The 14,880-nt window shown below is 46.8% G+C and overlaps 1 protein-coding gene across 1 annotated transcript in view; it reads left to right on the top strand.

Moving 5' to 3' along the window:
• Positions 1-14,880, top strand: part of LOC108798759 (zinc finger protein 585A-like) — an 80,861-nt gene that overhangs the window by 23,192 nt on the left and 42,789 nt on the right. The window contains exon 4 of the mRNA XM_018570542.1: positions 2,596-3,458. Coding sequence (XP_018426044.1) covers positions 2,596-3,458 — 863 coding nt within the window. The remainder of the gene's footprint in view (positions 1-2,595; positions 3,459-14,880) is intronic.

The following is a 14,880-nucleotide window of genomic DNA, read 5'->3' on the forward strand; positions in this document are numbered from 1 at the left end:
TCTCCTCCCGCCCCTCCTCTGCTCTCTCCCTCTCTCTCTCTCTCTCTCTCTCTCTCTCTCTCCTGATCCTCTGTCCAGTGACAAGCTGGGGGAAGCATGTTGCTGATCCTCTGTCCAGTCACAAGCTGGGGGACGCATGCTGCTGATCCTTTGTCCAGTCACAAGCTGGGGGACGCATGCTGCTGATCCTTTGTCCAGTCACAGGCTGGGGGAAGCATGCTGCTGATCCTCTGTCCAGTCACAAGCTGGGGGAAGCATGCTGCTGATCCTCTGTCCAGTCACAAGCTGGGGGAAGCATGCTGCTGATCCTCTGTCCAGTCACAAGCTGGGGGAAGCATGCTGCTGATCCTCTGTCCAGTCACAAGTCACTGAGCTCTGAGTCCGCTGCAGACGTTTGACGCTTATCCAATGCGTTCCTACGGATGGGGACATACTGCTGTGGAGTGTGCCCAAGAATGGCCCCAATGCATAGAAACGCATGTGATGAGCAGCGTGCAAGGGCTGTGCGGCATCAGGCCATGCTACACAGTGAAGCTCTCCTGAGCTGAAGGTAAAGCAGCTCATGTATACTGTATGTGTTAGAGGAATCTATGTGGTTGGTTCCCCGGAGTTCAGCTTTGATGGGCGTGGTATTTGTAAGGGGATTTGGCTCAGGTTTAGTGACTGGATTGCCGATCTACGAGAGGAAATGATCATCAGATCAATATCTGGTTCCCCGGCTTGTATCTGGTTCCCCATGCGTCCCCCAGCTTGTATCTGGTTCCCCATGCAGCCCCCAGCTTGTATCTGGTTCCCCATGCGTCTCCCAGCTTGTATCTGGTTCCCCATGCGTCCCCCAGCTTGTATCTGGTTCCCCATGCGTCCCCCAGCTTGTATCTGGTTCCCCATGCGTTCCCCAGCTTGTATCTGGTTCCCCATGCGTCCCCCAGCTTGTATCTGGGTGGTCAGCAGCTTGGCAGGACCTCGTCTTTCCTCTCACACCCGCTGTACAGTTTGTGTTTCTCTACTTTACTGTTTCTATTGCTTCGGGTTATTCAGGAGCAAAATGTTATCAAAGTTGAAGTGAAGGAGGAAGCAGAAGAGTCGTCTCCGAGGTCTGATCATCTACGTGACGAGGAGGAGATTCCGCCAGAGATTGACACCGGTGAGTAGAGAAGAGCCCCACATTCTCCTTCTTTGGGGACTACCACAATCTCCCCCTCCCCCACCCCCCCTCCTCTGTGAGTAGAAAGTGGTGGGTAGGAAAAGACTTCGACGGAACAGAAAGACTTATTGCTGGTCTGTGTTGGTGGGCTTTGGACTTGGTTGGAGATGCTTCTGGGATGATATAGAAATGATTGACAGGTGCGTTTGGCCTGCAGTTGACCTCCTTCTGACCTGCAGCTGACCTCATTATTAACAGAAGTTGACCTCCTGCTCTGCAGGACCCTCTTTTTGATCCGCAGCTGACTTTCGAACCGATGACCTCCTGAACAGCAGTTGACCTCTTTATTGATCTGCAGTTGACCTCCTGCTTACCGGCACTTGACCTCCTGATCTGCAGCTGACCTCCTTGTGACCCGCACTTGACCTTCTGATATGCAGTTCACCTCCTTCTGACCAGCAGTTGACTGCCTGATCTGCAGTTGACCCTATGATATGCAGTTTACCTTCTGACTTGCATTGACCTCCTGATTTGCAGGTGACCTCCTTCTGACTTGCATTCGAACTCCTAACTAGCAGTTGACTTCCTTCTGACCTTTAGTTGACCTCCGAATCTGCAGTTAACCCTTTGTCCTGCATTGACCTCCTGCTCTGCAGTTGACCTTCAGACCTGCATTGATCTCCTGATCTGCAGGTGACCTCCTTCTGACCTGCATTGGCCTCCTGACCTGCATTGATCTCCTGAATTCAGTGGGCATCATTCTGACCTGCTATTGGCCTTCGGATCTGCAGTTTACTTCCTTCTGACCTGCATTGACCTCCTGATCTGCATTGATCTCCTGACCTGCAGTTGACCTCCTGACCTGCATTGACCTCCTGACCTGCATTGATCTCCTGATCTGCATTGATCTCCTGAATTCAGTGGGCATCATTCTGACCTGCAGTTGACCTGCATTGACCTCCTGACTTTCAGTGGGCATCATTCTGACCTGCATTGACCTCCTGATCTGCATTGACCTCCTGATCTGCAGTTTAACCTCCTGACCTGCATTGACCTCCTGACCTTCAGTGGACATCATTCTGACCTGCTATTGGCCTCGGGATCTGCAATTTACCTCTTTCTGATTCCCCGTTGACCTGCTTCAGGCGGGTTTGGCATTCCCATAGACTTGTATGGAACAAACAACGTGCCCAGCAGTTTTCACTTTTCGTTTTACAGATCAGGAATAAACCGTTTTTGTTTTCTGCAGATGGTCGATATAAGAGGTACCACCTCACACCTAACTCTGAAAAGAACACCGTTATCCTAAATCCCCACCCGGCACTACACAGTTCCGATCTATCATCTGTTCCCTCTGCACATGGCGTTGGGTTTCCCGGTAACCATCATACACCTGCTTGCTGGGATGACATATACCCATGTCCTGAGTGTGGGAAACGTTGTACCCAAAGGGCAGAACTAATCTCACACCAGAGGAGTCACAATGTGGAGAAGCCATATCCGTGCCCCGATTGTGGGAAATGTTTCGCCCATAAATTTATTCTCCGGAGACATCAAAAGAGCCACAGCAGTGATCGGCCGTTCTCTTGCTCTGAGTGTGGAAAAGGTTTCATACAGAAATCAGCCCTTGCCAGGCATCAGAGGACTCACTCGGGAGAGAAGCCATATTCTTGCTCCGAGTGCGGCAAATGCTTTGCCCAGAAATCATCTCTCATCACCCATGAGAAATTTCACACGGGGGAGGAGTCCTATTCCTGCTCGGAATGTGGAAAGTGTTTTTCTCAGAGACGATATCTCATCATCCACGAAAGAGTTCACACAGGCGAGCGACCCTTTTCCTGCTCGGAGTGTGGGAAATGTTTCAGGCAGAAGTCAGTTCTCGACGCCCATGAACGAATTCACAGGGACGAAAAGCCGTTTTCCTGCTCCGAGTGTGGGAAGTGTTTCACGCAGATTGGACATCTTATTTTACACCAGAGGTCTCACACGGGAGAGAGGCCGTATTCCTGTTCGGAGTGCGGGAAAAGCTTTTCTTCAAGGGCTCTTCTTATCACGCACCAGAGGATCCACACTGGCGAAAAGCCCTACTCATGTTTGGAGTGCGGGAAATCTTTTACGGGAAGGTCCAACCTTGCCACTCATCAAAAAATCCACACCGGCGCTCGGCCCTACTCCTGCTCTGAATGCGGCAGGGGCTTTACCAACAAGTCCGGTCTGGTGAAACATCATCAGGTCCACACCGGGGTCCAGCCATATTCATGTTCTGAGTGCGGGAAAAGGTTTTCAAAGAAACTCTCCCTTATCTCACATCTCAGTTCCCACAGGGATCCTGAATCAGAATGTGGCAGCTGATTAGGACTACCGGGCATATATACCATACAGGTCTTTCCTGGTCGCATGATTGTAGCTCTATGAGTTTGCACTTCTGTTTTTATTCCCTGGTTTAAAACTGCATTATGTAGAAAAAGCAGAATGAAAATGCAATCAAAACAAATTAATAGCTTGCGATGGCCATTTGATAAATATCCATTTAATACAGGGTTCCCTCGGGGTCCCAGAGCAAGAACACAGCAGGTGTTTGCTTTCAGGCACTCTGTCTCTGATTGAAACCCAAGATGAAGTTGTACAGAGGGAGGGGATTTCAGCTTCAGCTATTGAGCTCTGTACACACCATGGAAAACATGTGAAAGGAAACCAGGAGCTCCACCTGCTGGCAGGATATGAAAATACAACATATGTGTATGCGATATTTCATATTGACCTTAAACAAATGTTGTTTTTTTCTGTCTTGACTGCAATAAATGAAATCTGTCCGTCACGTTACAGTTATTTCTCATACTCCTTGTATTGTATTAGGTGTGAGTTGTGCTTCCTGCCAGCGCTGCACTTTTATCAGTTACATGTTTATCTCTGAGGACTACAGAACCCCTCCCATCTATGTTATAGAGTTAGGTTACCAGATTTTCAAAAGGAAAGCCAGGGACACCCTACTGACCACGCCCACTTGTAACCACATACATAAAACCACACCCCCATTGGTAGCCACTCCCACAAAATCACCCCCCCCCCCTTATCACAACACTCCCACAAAATCACCCCCCCCCCATTATAGCATGCACCGCAACGGTTGGTCAGAGACTGCTGGAAGAGGAAGCAGACATTGAATACGTAAAGTCAAAGTGCCCTGGGCAGTATAAGGAGTGAAATAATGCAGCACAGACTTTGGGGGTCAGGAGTGTGTAACGCAGAACACGGGTCAAGAGTCAATGGAGCAGAGAGCAGTAATCAGGAGTAGGTAACAAACAGGTTGCAGGGGTCAGGAGTAGGTAACATATAGAGTACAGGGGTCATCAGTGGGTAACACATGGGGTACAGGGGTCATCAGTGGGTAACACATGGGGTACAGGGGTCATCAGTGGGTAACACATGGGGTACAGGGGTCATCAGCGGGTAACACGTGAAGCACAGGGGTCATGAGTAGGGGACAGTAACAAGTAATGCAGCATTCAGAGCTTAGTAGTAAGTGACTCAGAGTTCAGGGGTCAGTAGTAAGTGACGCAGAGTTCAGGGGTCAGTAGTAAGTGACTCAGGGGTCAGTAGTAAGTGACGCAGAGTTCAGGGGTCTAGTAGTAAGTGATGCAGAGTTCAGGGGTCAGTAATAAGTGATACAGAGTTCAGGGGTCTAGTAGTAAGTGATGCAGAGTTCAGGGGTCAGTAGTAAGTGATGCAGAGTTCAGGGGTCAGTAGTAAGTGATGCAGAGTTCAAGGGTCAGTAGTATGTGATGCAGAGTTCAGGGGTCAGTAGTATGTGATGCAGAGTTCAGGGGTCAATAGTAATTGATGCAGAGTTCAGGGGTCAGTAGTAAGTGATGCAGAGTTCAAGGGTCAGTAGTATGTGATGCAGAGTTCAAGGGTCAGTAGTATGTGATGCAGAGTTCAAGGGTCAGTAGTATGTGATGCAGAGTTCAAGGGTCAGTAGTATGTGATGCAGAGTTCAAGGGTCAGTAGTATGTGATGCAGAGTTCAAGGGTCAGTAGTATGTGATGCAGAGTTCAAGGGTCAGTAGTATGTGATGCAGAGTTCAAGGGTCAGTAGTATGTGATGCAGAGTTCAAGGGTCAGTAGTATGTGATGCAGAGTTCAAGGGTCAGTAGTATGTGATGCAGAGTTCAAGGGTCAGTAGTATGTGATGCAGAGTTCAAGGGTCAGTAGTATGTGATGCAGAGTTCAAGGGTCAGTAGTATGTGATGCAGAGTTCAAGGGTCAGTAGTATGTGATGCAGAGTTCAAGGGTCAGTAGTATGTGATGCAGAGTTCAAGGGTCAGTAGTATGTGATGCAGAGTTCAAGGGTCAGTAGTATGTGATGCAGAGTTCAAGGGTCAGTAGTATGTGATGCAGAGTTCAAGGGTCAGTAGTATGTGATGCAGAGTTCAAGGGTCAGTAGTATGTGATGCAGAGTTCAAGGGTCAGTAGTATGTGATGCAGAGTTCAAGGGTCAGTAGTATGTGATGCAGAGTTCAAGGGTCAGTAGTATGTGATGCAGAGTTCAAGGGTCAGTAGTATGTGATGCAGAGTTCAAGGGTCAGTAGTATGTGATGCAGAGTTCAGGGGTCAGTAGTAAGTGATACAGAGTTCAGGGGTCAGTAGTAAGTGATAGAGAGTTCAGTGATCAGTAGTAAGTGATGCAGAGTTCAGGGGTCAGTAATAAGTGATGCAGAGTTCAGGGGTCAGTAGTATGTGATGCAGAGTTCAGGGGTCAGTAGTAAGTGGCGCAGGGTTCAGGGGTCAGTAGTAAGTGATACAGAGTTCACGGTTCAGTAGTAAGTGATGCAGAGTTCAGGGGTCTAGTAGTAAGTAATGCAGAGTTCAGGGGTCTAGTAGTAAGTAATGCAGAGTTCAGGGGTCTAGTAGTAAGTAATGCAGAGTTCAGGGGTCTAGTAGTAAGTAATGCAGAGTTCAGGGGTCTAGTAGTAAGTAATGCAGAGTTCAGGGGTCTAGTAGTAAGTAATGCAGAGTTCAGGGGTCTAGTAGTAAGTAATGCAGAGTTCAGGGGTCTAGTAGTAAGTAATGCAGAGTTCAGGGGTCTAGTAGTAAGTAATGCAGAGTTCAGGGGTCTAGTAGTAAGTAATGCAGAGTTCAGGGGTCTAGTAGTAAGTAATGCAGAGTTCAGGGGTCTAGTAGTAAGTAATGCAGAGTTCAGGGGTCTAGTAGTAAGTAATGCAGAGTTCAGGGGTCTAGTAGTAAGTAATGCAGAGTTCAGGGGTCTAGTAGTAAGTAATGCAGAGTTCAGGGGTCTAGTAGTAAGTAATGCAGAGTTCAGGGGTCTAGTAGTAAGTAATGCAGAGTTCAGGGGTCTAGTAGTAAGTAATGCAGAGTTCAGGGGTCTAGTAGTAAGTAATGCAGAGTTCAGGGGTCTAGTAGTAAGTAATGCAGAGTTCAGGGGTCTAGTAGTAAGTAATGCAGAGTTCAGGGGTCTAGTAGTAAGTAATGCAGAGTTCAGGGGTCTAGTAGTAAGTAATGCAGAGTTCAGGGGTCTAGTAGTAAGTAATGCAGAGTTCAGGGGTCTAGTAGTAAGTAATGCAGAGTTCAGGGGTCTAGTAGTAAGTAATGCAGAGTTCAGGGGTCTAGTAGTAAGTAATGCAGAGTTCAGGGGTCTAGTAGTAAGTAATGCAGAGTTCAGGGGTCTAGTAGTAAGTAATGCAGAGTTCAGGGGTCTAGTAGTAAGTAATGCAGAGTTCAGGGGTCTAGTAGTAAGTAATGCAGAGTTCAGGGGTCTAGTAGTAAGTAATGCAGAGTTCAGGGGTCTAGTAGTAAGTAATGCAGAGTTCAGGGGTCTAGTAGTAAGTAATGCAGAGTTCAGGGGTCTAGTAGTAAGTAATGCAGAGTTCAGGGGTCTAGTAGTAAGTAATGCAGAGTTCAGGGGTCTAGTAGTAAGTAATGCAGAGTTCAGGGGTCTAGTAGTAAGTAATGCAGAGTTCAGGGGTCTAGTAGTAAGTAATGCAGAGTTCAGGGGTCTAGTAGTAAGTAATGCAGAGTTCAGGGGTCTAGTAGTAAGTAATGCAGAGTTCAGGGGTCTAGTAGTAAGTAATGCAGAGTTCAGGGGTCTAGTAGTAAGTAATGCAGAGTTCAGGGGTCTAGTAGTAAGTAATGCAGAGTTCAGGGGTCTAGTAGTAAGTAATGCAGAGTTCAGGGGTCTAGTAGTAAGTAATGCAGAGTTCAGGGGTCTAGTAGTAAGTAATGCAGAGTTCAGGGGTCTAGTAGTAAGTAATGCAGAGTTCAGGGGTCTAGTAGTAAGTAATGCAGAGTTCAGGGGTCTAGTAGTAAGTAATGCAGAGTTCAGGGGTCTAGTAGTAAGTAATGCAGAGTTCAGGGGTCTAGTAGTAAGTAATGCAGAGTTCAGGGGTCTAGTAGTAAGTAATGCAGAGTTCAGGGGTCTAGTAGTAAGTAATGCAGAGTTCAGGGGTCTAGTAGTAAGTAATGCAGAGTTCAGGGGTCTAGTAGTAAGTAATGCAGAGTTCAGGGGTCTAGTAGTAAGTAATGCAGAGTTCAGGGGTCTAGTAGTAAGTAATGCAGAGTTCAGGGGTCTAGTAGTAAGTAATGCAGAGTTCAGGGGTCTAGTAGTAAGTAATGCAGAGTTCAGGGGTCTAGTAGTAAGTAATGCAGAGTTCAGGGGTCTAGTAGTAAGTAATGCAGAGTTCAGGGGTCTAGTAGTAAGTAATGCAGAGTTCAGGGGTCTAGTAGTAAGTAATGCAGAGTTCAGGGGTCTAGTAGTAAGTAATGCAGAGTTCAGGGGTCTAGTAGTAAGTAATGCAGAGTTCAGGGGTCTAGTAGTAAGTAATGCAGAGTTCAGGGGTCTAGTAGTAAGTAATGCAGAGTTCAGGGGTCTAGTAGTAAGTAATGCAGAGTTCAGGGGTCTAGTAGTAAGTAATGCAGAGTTCAGGGGTCTAGTAGTAAGTAATGCAGAGTTCAGGGGTCTAGTAGTAAGTAATGCAGAGTTCAGGGGTCTAGTAGTAAGTAATGCAGAGTTCAGGGGTCTAGTAGTAAGTAATGCAGAGTTCAGGGGTCTAGTAGTAAGTAATGCAGAGTTCAGGGGTCTAGTAGTAAGTAATGCAGAGTTCAGGGGTCTAGTAGTAAGTAATGCAGAGTTCAGGGGTCTAGTAGTAAGTAATGCAGAGTTCAGGGGTCTAGTAGTAAGTAATGCAGAGTTCAGGGGTCTAGTAGTAAGTAATGCAGAGTTCAGGGGTCTAGTAGTAAGTAATGCAGAGTTCAGGGGTCTAGTAGTAAGTAATGCAGAGTTCAGGGGTCTAGTAGTAAGTAATGCAGAGTTCAGGGGTCTAGTAGTAAGTGATGCAGAGTTCAGGGGTCAGTAGTAAGTGATGCAGCGTTCAGGGTTCAGTAGTAAGTAATGCAGTGTTCAGGGGTCAGTAGTAAGTGGCGCAGAGTTCAGGGGTCAGTAGTAAGTGATACAGAGTTCAGGGTTCAGTAGTAAGTGATGCAGAGTTCAGGGTTCAGTAGTAAGTGATGCAGAGTTCAGGGGTCAGTAGTAAGTGATACAGAGTTCACGGTTCAGTAGTAAGTGATGCAGAGTTCAGGGGTCAGTAGTAAGTGATACAGAGTTCACGGTTCAGTAGTAAGTGATGCAGAGTTCAGGGGTCAGTAGTAAGTGATACAGAGTTCACGGTTCAGTAGTAAGTGATGCAGAGTTCAGGGGTCAGTAGTAAGTGATACAGAGTTCACGGTTCAGTAGTAAGTGATGCAGAGTTCAGGGGTCAGTAGTAAGTGATACAGAGTTCACGGTTCAGTAGTAAGTGATGCAGAGTTCAGGGGTCAGTAGTAAGTGATACAGAGTTCACGGTTCAGTAGTAAGTGATGCAGAGTTCAGGGGTCAGTAGTAAGTGATACAGAGTTCACGGTTCAGTAGTAAGTGATGCAGAGTTCAGGGGTCAGTAGTAAGTGATACAGAGTTCACGGTTCAGTAGTAAGTGATGCAGAGTTCAGGGGTCAGTAGTAAGTGATACAGAGTTCACGGTTCAGTAGTAAGTGATGCAGAGTTCAGGGGTCAGTAGTAAGTGATACAGAGTTCACGGTTCAGTAGTAAGTGATGCAGAGTTCAGGGGTCAGTAGTAAGTGATACAGAGTTCACGGTTCAGTAGTAAGTGATGCAGAGTTCAGGGGTCAGTAGTAAGTGATACAGAGTTCACGGTTCAGTAGTAAGTGATGCAGAGTTCAGGGGTCAGTAGTAAGTGATACAGAGTTCACGGTTCAGTAGTAAGTGATGCAGAGTTCAGGGGTCAGTAGTAAGTGATACAGAGTTCACGGTTCAGTAGTAAGTGATGCAGAGTTCAGGGGTCAGTAGTAAGTGATACAGAGTTCACGGTTCAGTAGTAAGTGATGCAGAGTTCAGGGGTCAGTAGTAAGTGATACAGAGTTCACGGTTCAGTAGTAAGTGATGCAGAGTTCAGGGGTCAGTAGTAAGTGATACAGAGTTCACGGTTCAGTAGTAAGTGATGCAGAGTTCAGGGGTCAGTAGTAAGTGATACAGAGTTCACGGTTCAGTAGTAAGTGATGCAGAGTTCAGGGGTCAGTAGTAAGTGATACAGAGTTCACGGTTCAGTAGTAAGTGATGCAGAGTTCAGGGGTCAGTAGTAAGTGATACAGAGTTCACGGTTCAGTAGTAAGTGATGCAGAGTTCAGGGGTCAGTAGTAAGTGATACAGAGTTCACGGTTCAGTAGTAAGTGATGCAGAGTTCAGGGGTCAGTAGTAAGTGATACAGAGTTCACGGTTCAGTAGTAAGTGATGCAGAGTTCAGGGGTCAGTAGTAAGTGATACAGAGTTCACGGTTCAGTAGTAAGTGATGCAGAGTTCAGGGGTCAGTAGTAAGTGATACAGAGTTCACGGTTCAGTAGTAAGTGATGCAGAGTTCAGGGGTCAGTAGTAAGTGATACAGAGTTCACGGTTCAGTAGTAAGTGATGCAGAGTTCAGGGGTCAGTAGTAAGTGATACAGAGTTCACGGTTCAGTAGTAAGTGATGCAGAGTTCAGGGGTCAGTAGTAAGTGATACAGAGTTCACGGTTCAGTAGTAAGTGATGCAGAGTTCAGGGGTCAGTAATAAGTGATACAGAGTTCAACGGTCAGTAGTAAGTGATGCAGAGTTCAGGGGTCAGTAGTAAGTGGTGCAGAGTTCAGGGGTCAGTAGTAAGTGATGCAGAGTTCAGGGGTCAGTAGTAAGTGATGCAGAGTTCAGGGGTCAGTAGTAAGTGATGCAGAGTTCAGGGGTCAGTAGTAAGTGATGCAGAGTTCAGGGGTCAGTAGTAAGTAATGCAGAGTTCAGGGATCAGTATTAAGTAATGCAGAGTTCAGTGGTGAGTAGTATGTGATGTAGGGTTCAGGGGCCAATAGTATGTGATGCAGAGTTTAGGGGTCAGTAGTACGTGATTCAGGGGTCATTAGAAAGTAGAAACTAAGTGATGCAGAGTTCAGTGGTCAGTAATAAATGATACAGAGTTCAGGGGTCAGTAGTAAGTAATGCAGAGTTCAGGGGTCAGTAGTAATTGATGCAGAGTTCAGGGGTCAGTAGTACTCGATTCAGGGGCCAGTAGAAAGTAGAAACTAAGTGATGCAGAGTTCAGGGGTCAGTAGTATGTGGCGCAGAGTTCAGGGATCAGTAGTATGTGGTGCAGAGTTCAGGCGTCAGTAGTATGTGACAAAGGGTTCAGGGGTCAATAGAAAGTAATGCAAGGTTCAGGGGTCAGTAATAAGTGATACAGAGTTCAGGGGTCAGTAATAAGTGATACAGAGTTCAGGGGTCAGTAGTAAGTGATTCAGAGTTCAGGGGTCAGTAGTAAGTGATGCAGAGTTCAGGGGTCAGTAGTAAGTGATGCAGAGTTTAGGGGTTTGTATTAGGTGACACAGAGTTCAGGGGTCAATAGAAAGTAACGCAAGGTTCCGGGGTCAGTAATAAGTGATGCAGAGCCCTAGAAGCAGTCACAAGCATGTACCAAACTGGCTATATATGACTGCAGTTCACTGACGCACGCTGGGGACGTCATCAGGGATGGTTTTTTTTCCTGGGGACAGACCTCTCAAAACGGACAGGAGGAGATCTTATTAGTCCAAAGGTGAAGACCATAGCTCCATCCATAGACACGGCGGAGTGAATGAGCATCGTCACCCTTTTTGGTTTGGGTTTAGATACACTTTACTTATTGCTTCCTCCCCCTTTCAAAACCCTGTGCATCATCCCCGATTGGTTGATTTACAGCTCAAGCAAGAGTCCTGCCATCCCATCCATGGTCTCTTACCATCCTGATGACGGGCACTATATATGATGACCTCAGCGAAAGGGGTGGTGCCAGGAACCGGCAAGAAGGCCGATGAATTGTATGCTAACACATAGTATTATATACCTTGGCCCCTTTAGCTGGCGGTCGGGTTCTCTCCTCTCCAGCATTAGAGTGTGGGCAGCACTCTTACCCTCCGGGTGATGTGCACTATACTGTATGTGATGACCTCAATGAAAAGGGGCGGCGACAAGACCGGTCAAGAAGAATGACTGGTTGCCACAACTGGAGCCTGCAGGGCAGAAGAGGCGGGCCATGGGGTAAGCAATGCAATATTCTGTGCCATCTATCCTCTAGACCAGAGGTAGACAACTCCGACCCTCCAGCTGTGCTTCAACTCACCCCTGGTCTAGACAATACGAGCACTGGATCTTTCATTACACATTTTGATCTATTTTTTTTACCTGTCCAGAGTTTAATGCTGAACTCCAAGCGCAAAAAAGAAAAGCAAACTTAAATATATAATACAATAGCCTCACAGTGATCACTGCCCTTGGTGGCGCGCACAGCCCCCGTTTTGACAGCTCGCTGAAACATCAGACTGAGACAAAATGATCTGGTTGGTGACTGGGGTTTGGGCTGGTCGGTGGTGTACACACTGTATCCCTCCGGCGGTGTCCCCCCCACGGATGGGGGTGTGGTGCGTCCTCTTGTGCAGAGGATCAGGCCAGTGGTGACTGTACTTACCACGGTGTAGTTCTGAAGAAGACCCTTTTTTTGAGGGCGAAACTAGGGTTGCCACCTTTTCTTCAAGCGAAATCCAAACTCCCTAGCGACGCACGGAAATTTTTGTGGGAGAATGAGCTGTGGCTTCTTCATATGTAAATAGCGCCACCCATTCATATGTAAATATCACAGTTGAGACTATTTTCAGTGGGGGGCAGTAGCCCCTATCGTAATTTTGGTTGCCCCTGTCTGCCTGACATCATGTGTCCGGGTTTCTGCTGCCATGAAACCCGGACACAGCATTCAAAACCCGAACTGTCCGGGTGAATCCTGGACAGGTGGCAACCCTAGGCGAAACGCGTCAAGACTTTGTAATGCCTCCTCCACCCAGATATGTATAAAGTTGTAAGATGTGAATGGAAAATCTTTATCTAGGAAACATTGTGGACACTTCACACATTATGGATCCATGAGGGGAGGCGTTCGTTAATATAGACGGGGGCCTGTACTTTTTCGATTGGAACTGTTTTTATATTTTAGCAAAATAGAAACAATCTGTTTAGGTTATATGTATCTTTTTCTGTAACTATTTTCTTGCACCTTTTTTCTCTTCATTCAAATGATCATTACAAATCACGAAGCTTCATCTCTGAATCAGAAATGAGGGAGCCTTGCCTCTTTGAAGGAAGCTACCATATGTTAAACTCTGTTACCTTCCTGTCTGGCGCGGCAGCGAGTGTCACAGACATTTCCTAAAGTTCAGGTTTGATACTGCTATCTGGGGCTGCAATAGGCAGAATGACCCTTACTTCCTGTCTTGCTGGCGCTTGTTTGACCAGACAGGAAGTAAGGGAACATTTCCAACAGGGACATGGACTCAAACAGGAATACAAATCTGACAGACAGACGGGCTTCCCTCATCCTTCATTATATAATATGGGGTGTGCATGTGGGGGAGGGTATATCATTCCTCCTATACTAGGGCTCCCAATGGTCTCTCTCCTTAGATATTCCTCATGCTGGGATAGAGATATAAAATATACTATATAGCTGGGGGAGTGACCTTTACCATATACTGTGATGTCTAGGGAACAGAAGAGGCGGGCCATGGGGTAAGCAATGCAATATTCTGTGCCATCTATCCTCTAGACCAGAGGTAGACAACTCCGACCCTCCAGCTGTGCTTCAACTCACCCCTGGTCTAGACAATACGAGCACTGGATCTTTCATTACACATTTTGATCTATTTTTTTTACCTGTCCAGAGTTTAATGCTGAACTCCAAGCGCAAAAAAGAAAAGCAAACTTAAATATATAATACAATAGCCTCACAGTGATCACTGCCCTTGGTGGCGCGCACAGCCCCCGTTTTGACAGCTCGCTGAAACATCAGACTGAGACAAAATGATCTGGTTGGTGACTGGGGTTTGGGCTGGTCGGTGGTGTACACACTGTATCCCTCCGGCGGTGTCCCCCCCACGGATGGGGGTGTGGTGCGTCCTCTTGTGCAGAGGATCAGGCCAGTGGTGACTGTACTTACCACGGTGTAGTTCTGAAGAAGACCCTTTTTTTGAGGGCGAAACTAGGGTTGCCACCTTTTCTTCAAGCGAAATCCAAACTCCCTAGCGACGCACGGAAATTTTTGTGGGAGAATGAGCTGTGGCTTCTTCATATGTAAATAGCGCCACCCATTCATATGTAAATATCACAGTTGAGACTATTTTCAGTGGGGGGCAGTAGCCCCTATCGTAATTTTGGTTGCCCCTGTCTGCCTGACATCATGTGTCCGGGTTTCTGCTGCCATGAAACCCGGACACAGCATTCAAAACCCGAACTGTCCGGGTGAATCCTGGACAGGTGGCAACCCTAGGCGAAACGCGTCAAGACTTTGTAATGCCTCCTCCACCCAGATATGTATAAAGTTGTAAGATGTGAATGGAAAATCTTTATCTAGGAAACATTGTGGACACTTCACACATTATGGATCCATGAGGGGAGGCGTTCGTTAATATAGACGGGGGCCTGTACTTTTTCGATTGGAACTGTTTTTATATTTTAGCAAAATAGAAACAATCTGTTTAGGTTATATGTATCTTTTTCTGTAACTATTTTCTTGCACCTTTTTTCTCTTCATTCAAATGATCATTACAAATCACGAAGCTTCATCTCTGAATCAGAAATGAGGGAGCCTTGCCTCTTTGAAGGAAGCTACCATATGTTAAACTCTGTTACCTTCCTGTCTGGCGCGGCAGCGAGTGTCACAGACATTTCCTAAAGTTCAGGTTTGATACTGCTATCTGGGGCTGCAATAGGCAGAATGACCCTTACTTCCTGTCTTGCTGGCGCTTGTTTGACCAGACAGGAAGTAAGGGAACATTTCCAACAGGGACATGGACTCAAACAGGAATACAAATCTGACAGACAGACGGGCTTCCCTCATCCTTCATTATATAATATGGGGTGTGCATGTGGGGGAGGGTATATCATTCCTCCTATACTAGGGCTCCCAATGGTCTCTCTCCTTAGATATTCCTCATGCTGGGATAGAGATATAAAATATACTATATAGCTGGGGGAGTGACCTTTACCATATACTGTGATGTCTAGGGAGCTGTCTTCCATTATTATGGGGGGGGGGGGGGTTGCCACCTCCTAATATTGGGGGGGAGGGTGCTGTCTTCTATCACTGGGTAAGAGGGGTGCTGTCTCCTATCACTGGGGAAGAGGGGTG

This window comes from Nanorana parkeri, unplaced genomic scaffold (assembly GCF_000935625.1).
Source record: "Nanorana parkeri isolate BGI_ZX_2015 unplaced genomic scaffold, ASM93562v1 scaffold1552, whole genome shotgun sequence".
Lineage (NCBI taxonomy): Eukaryota > Metazoa > Chordata > Amphibia > Anura > Dicroglossidae > Nanorana > Nanorana parkeri.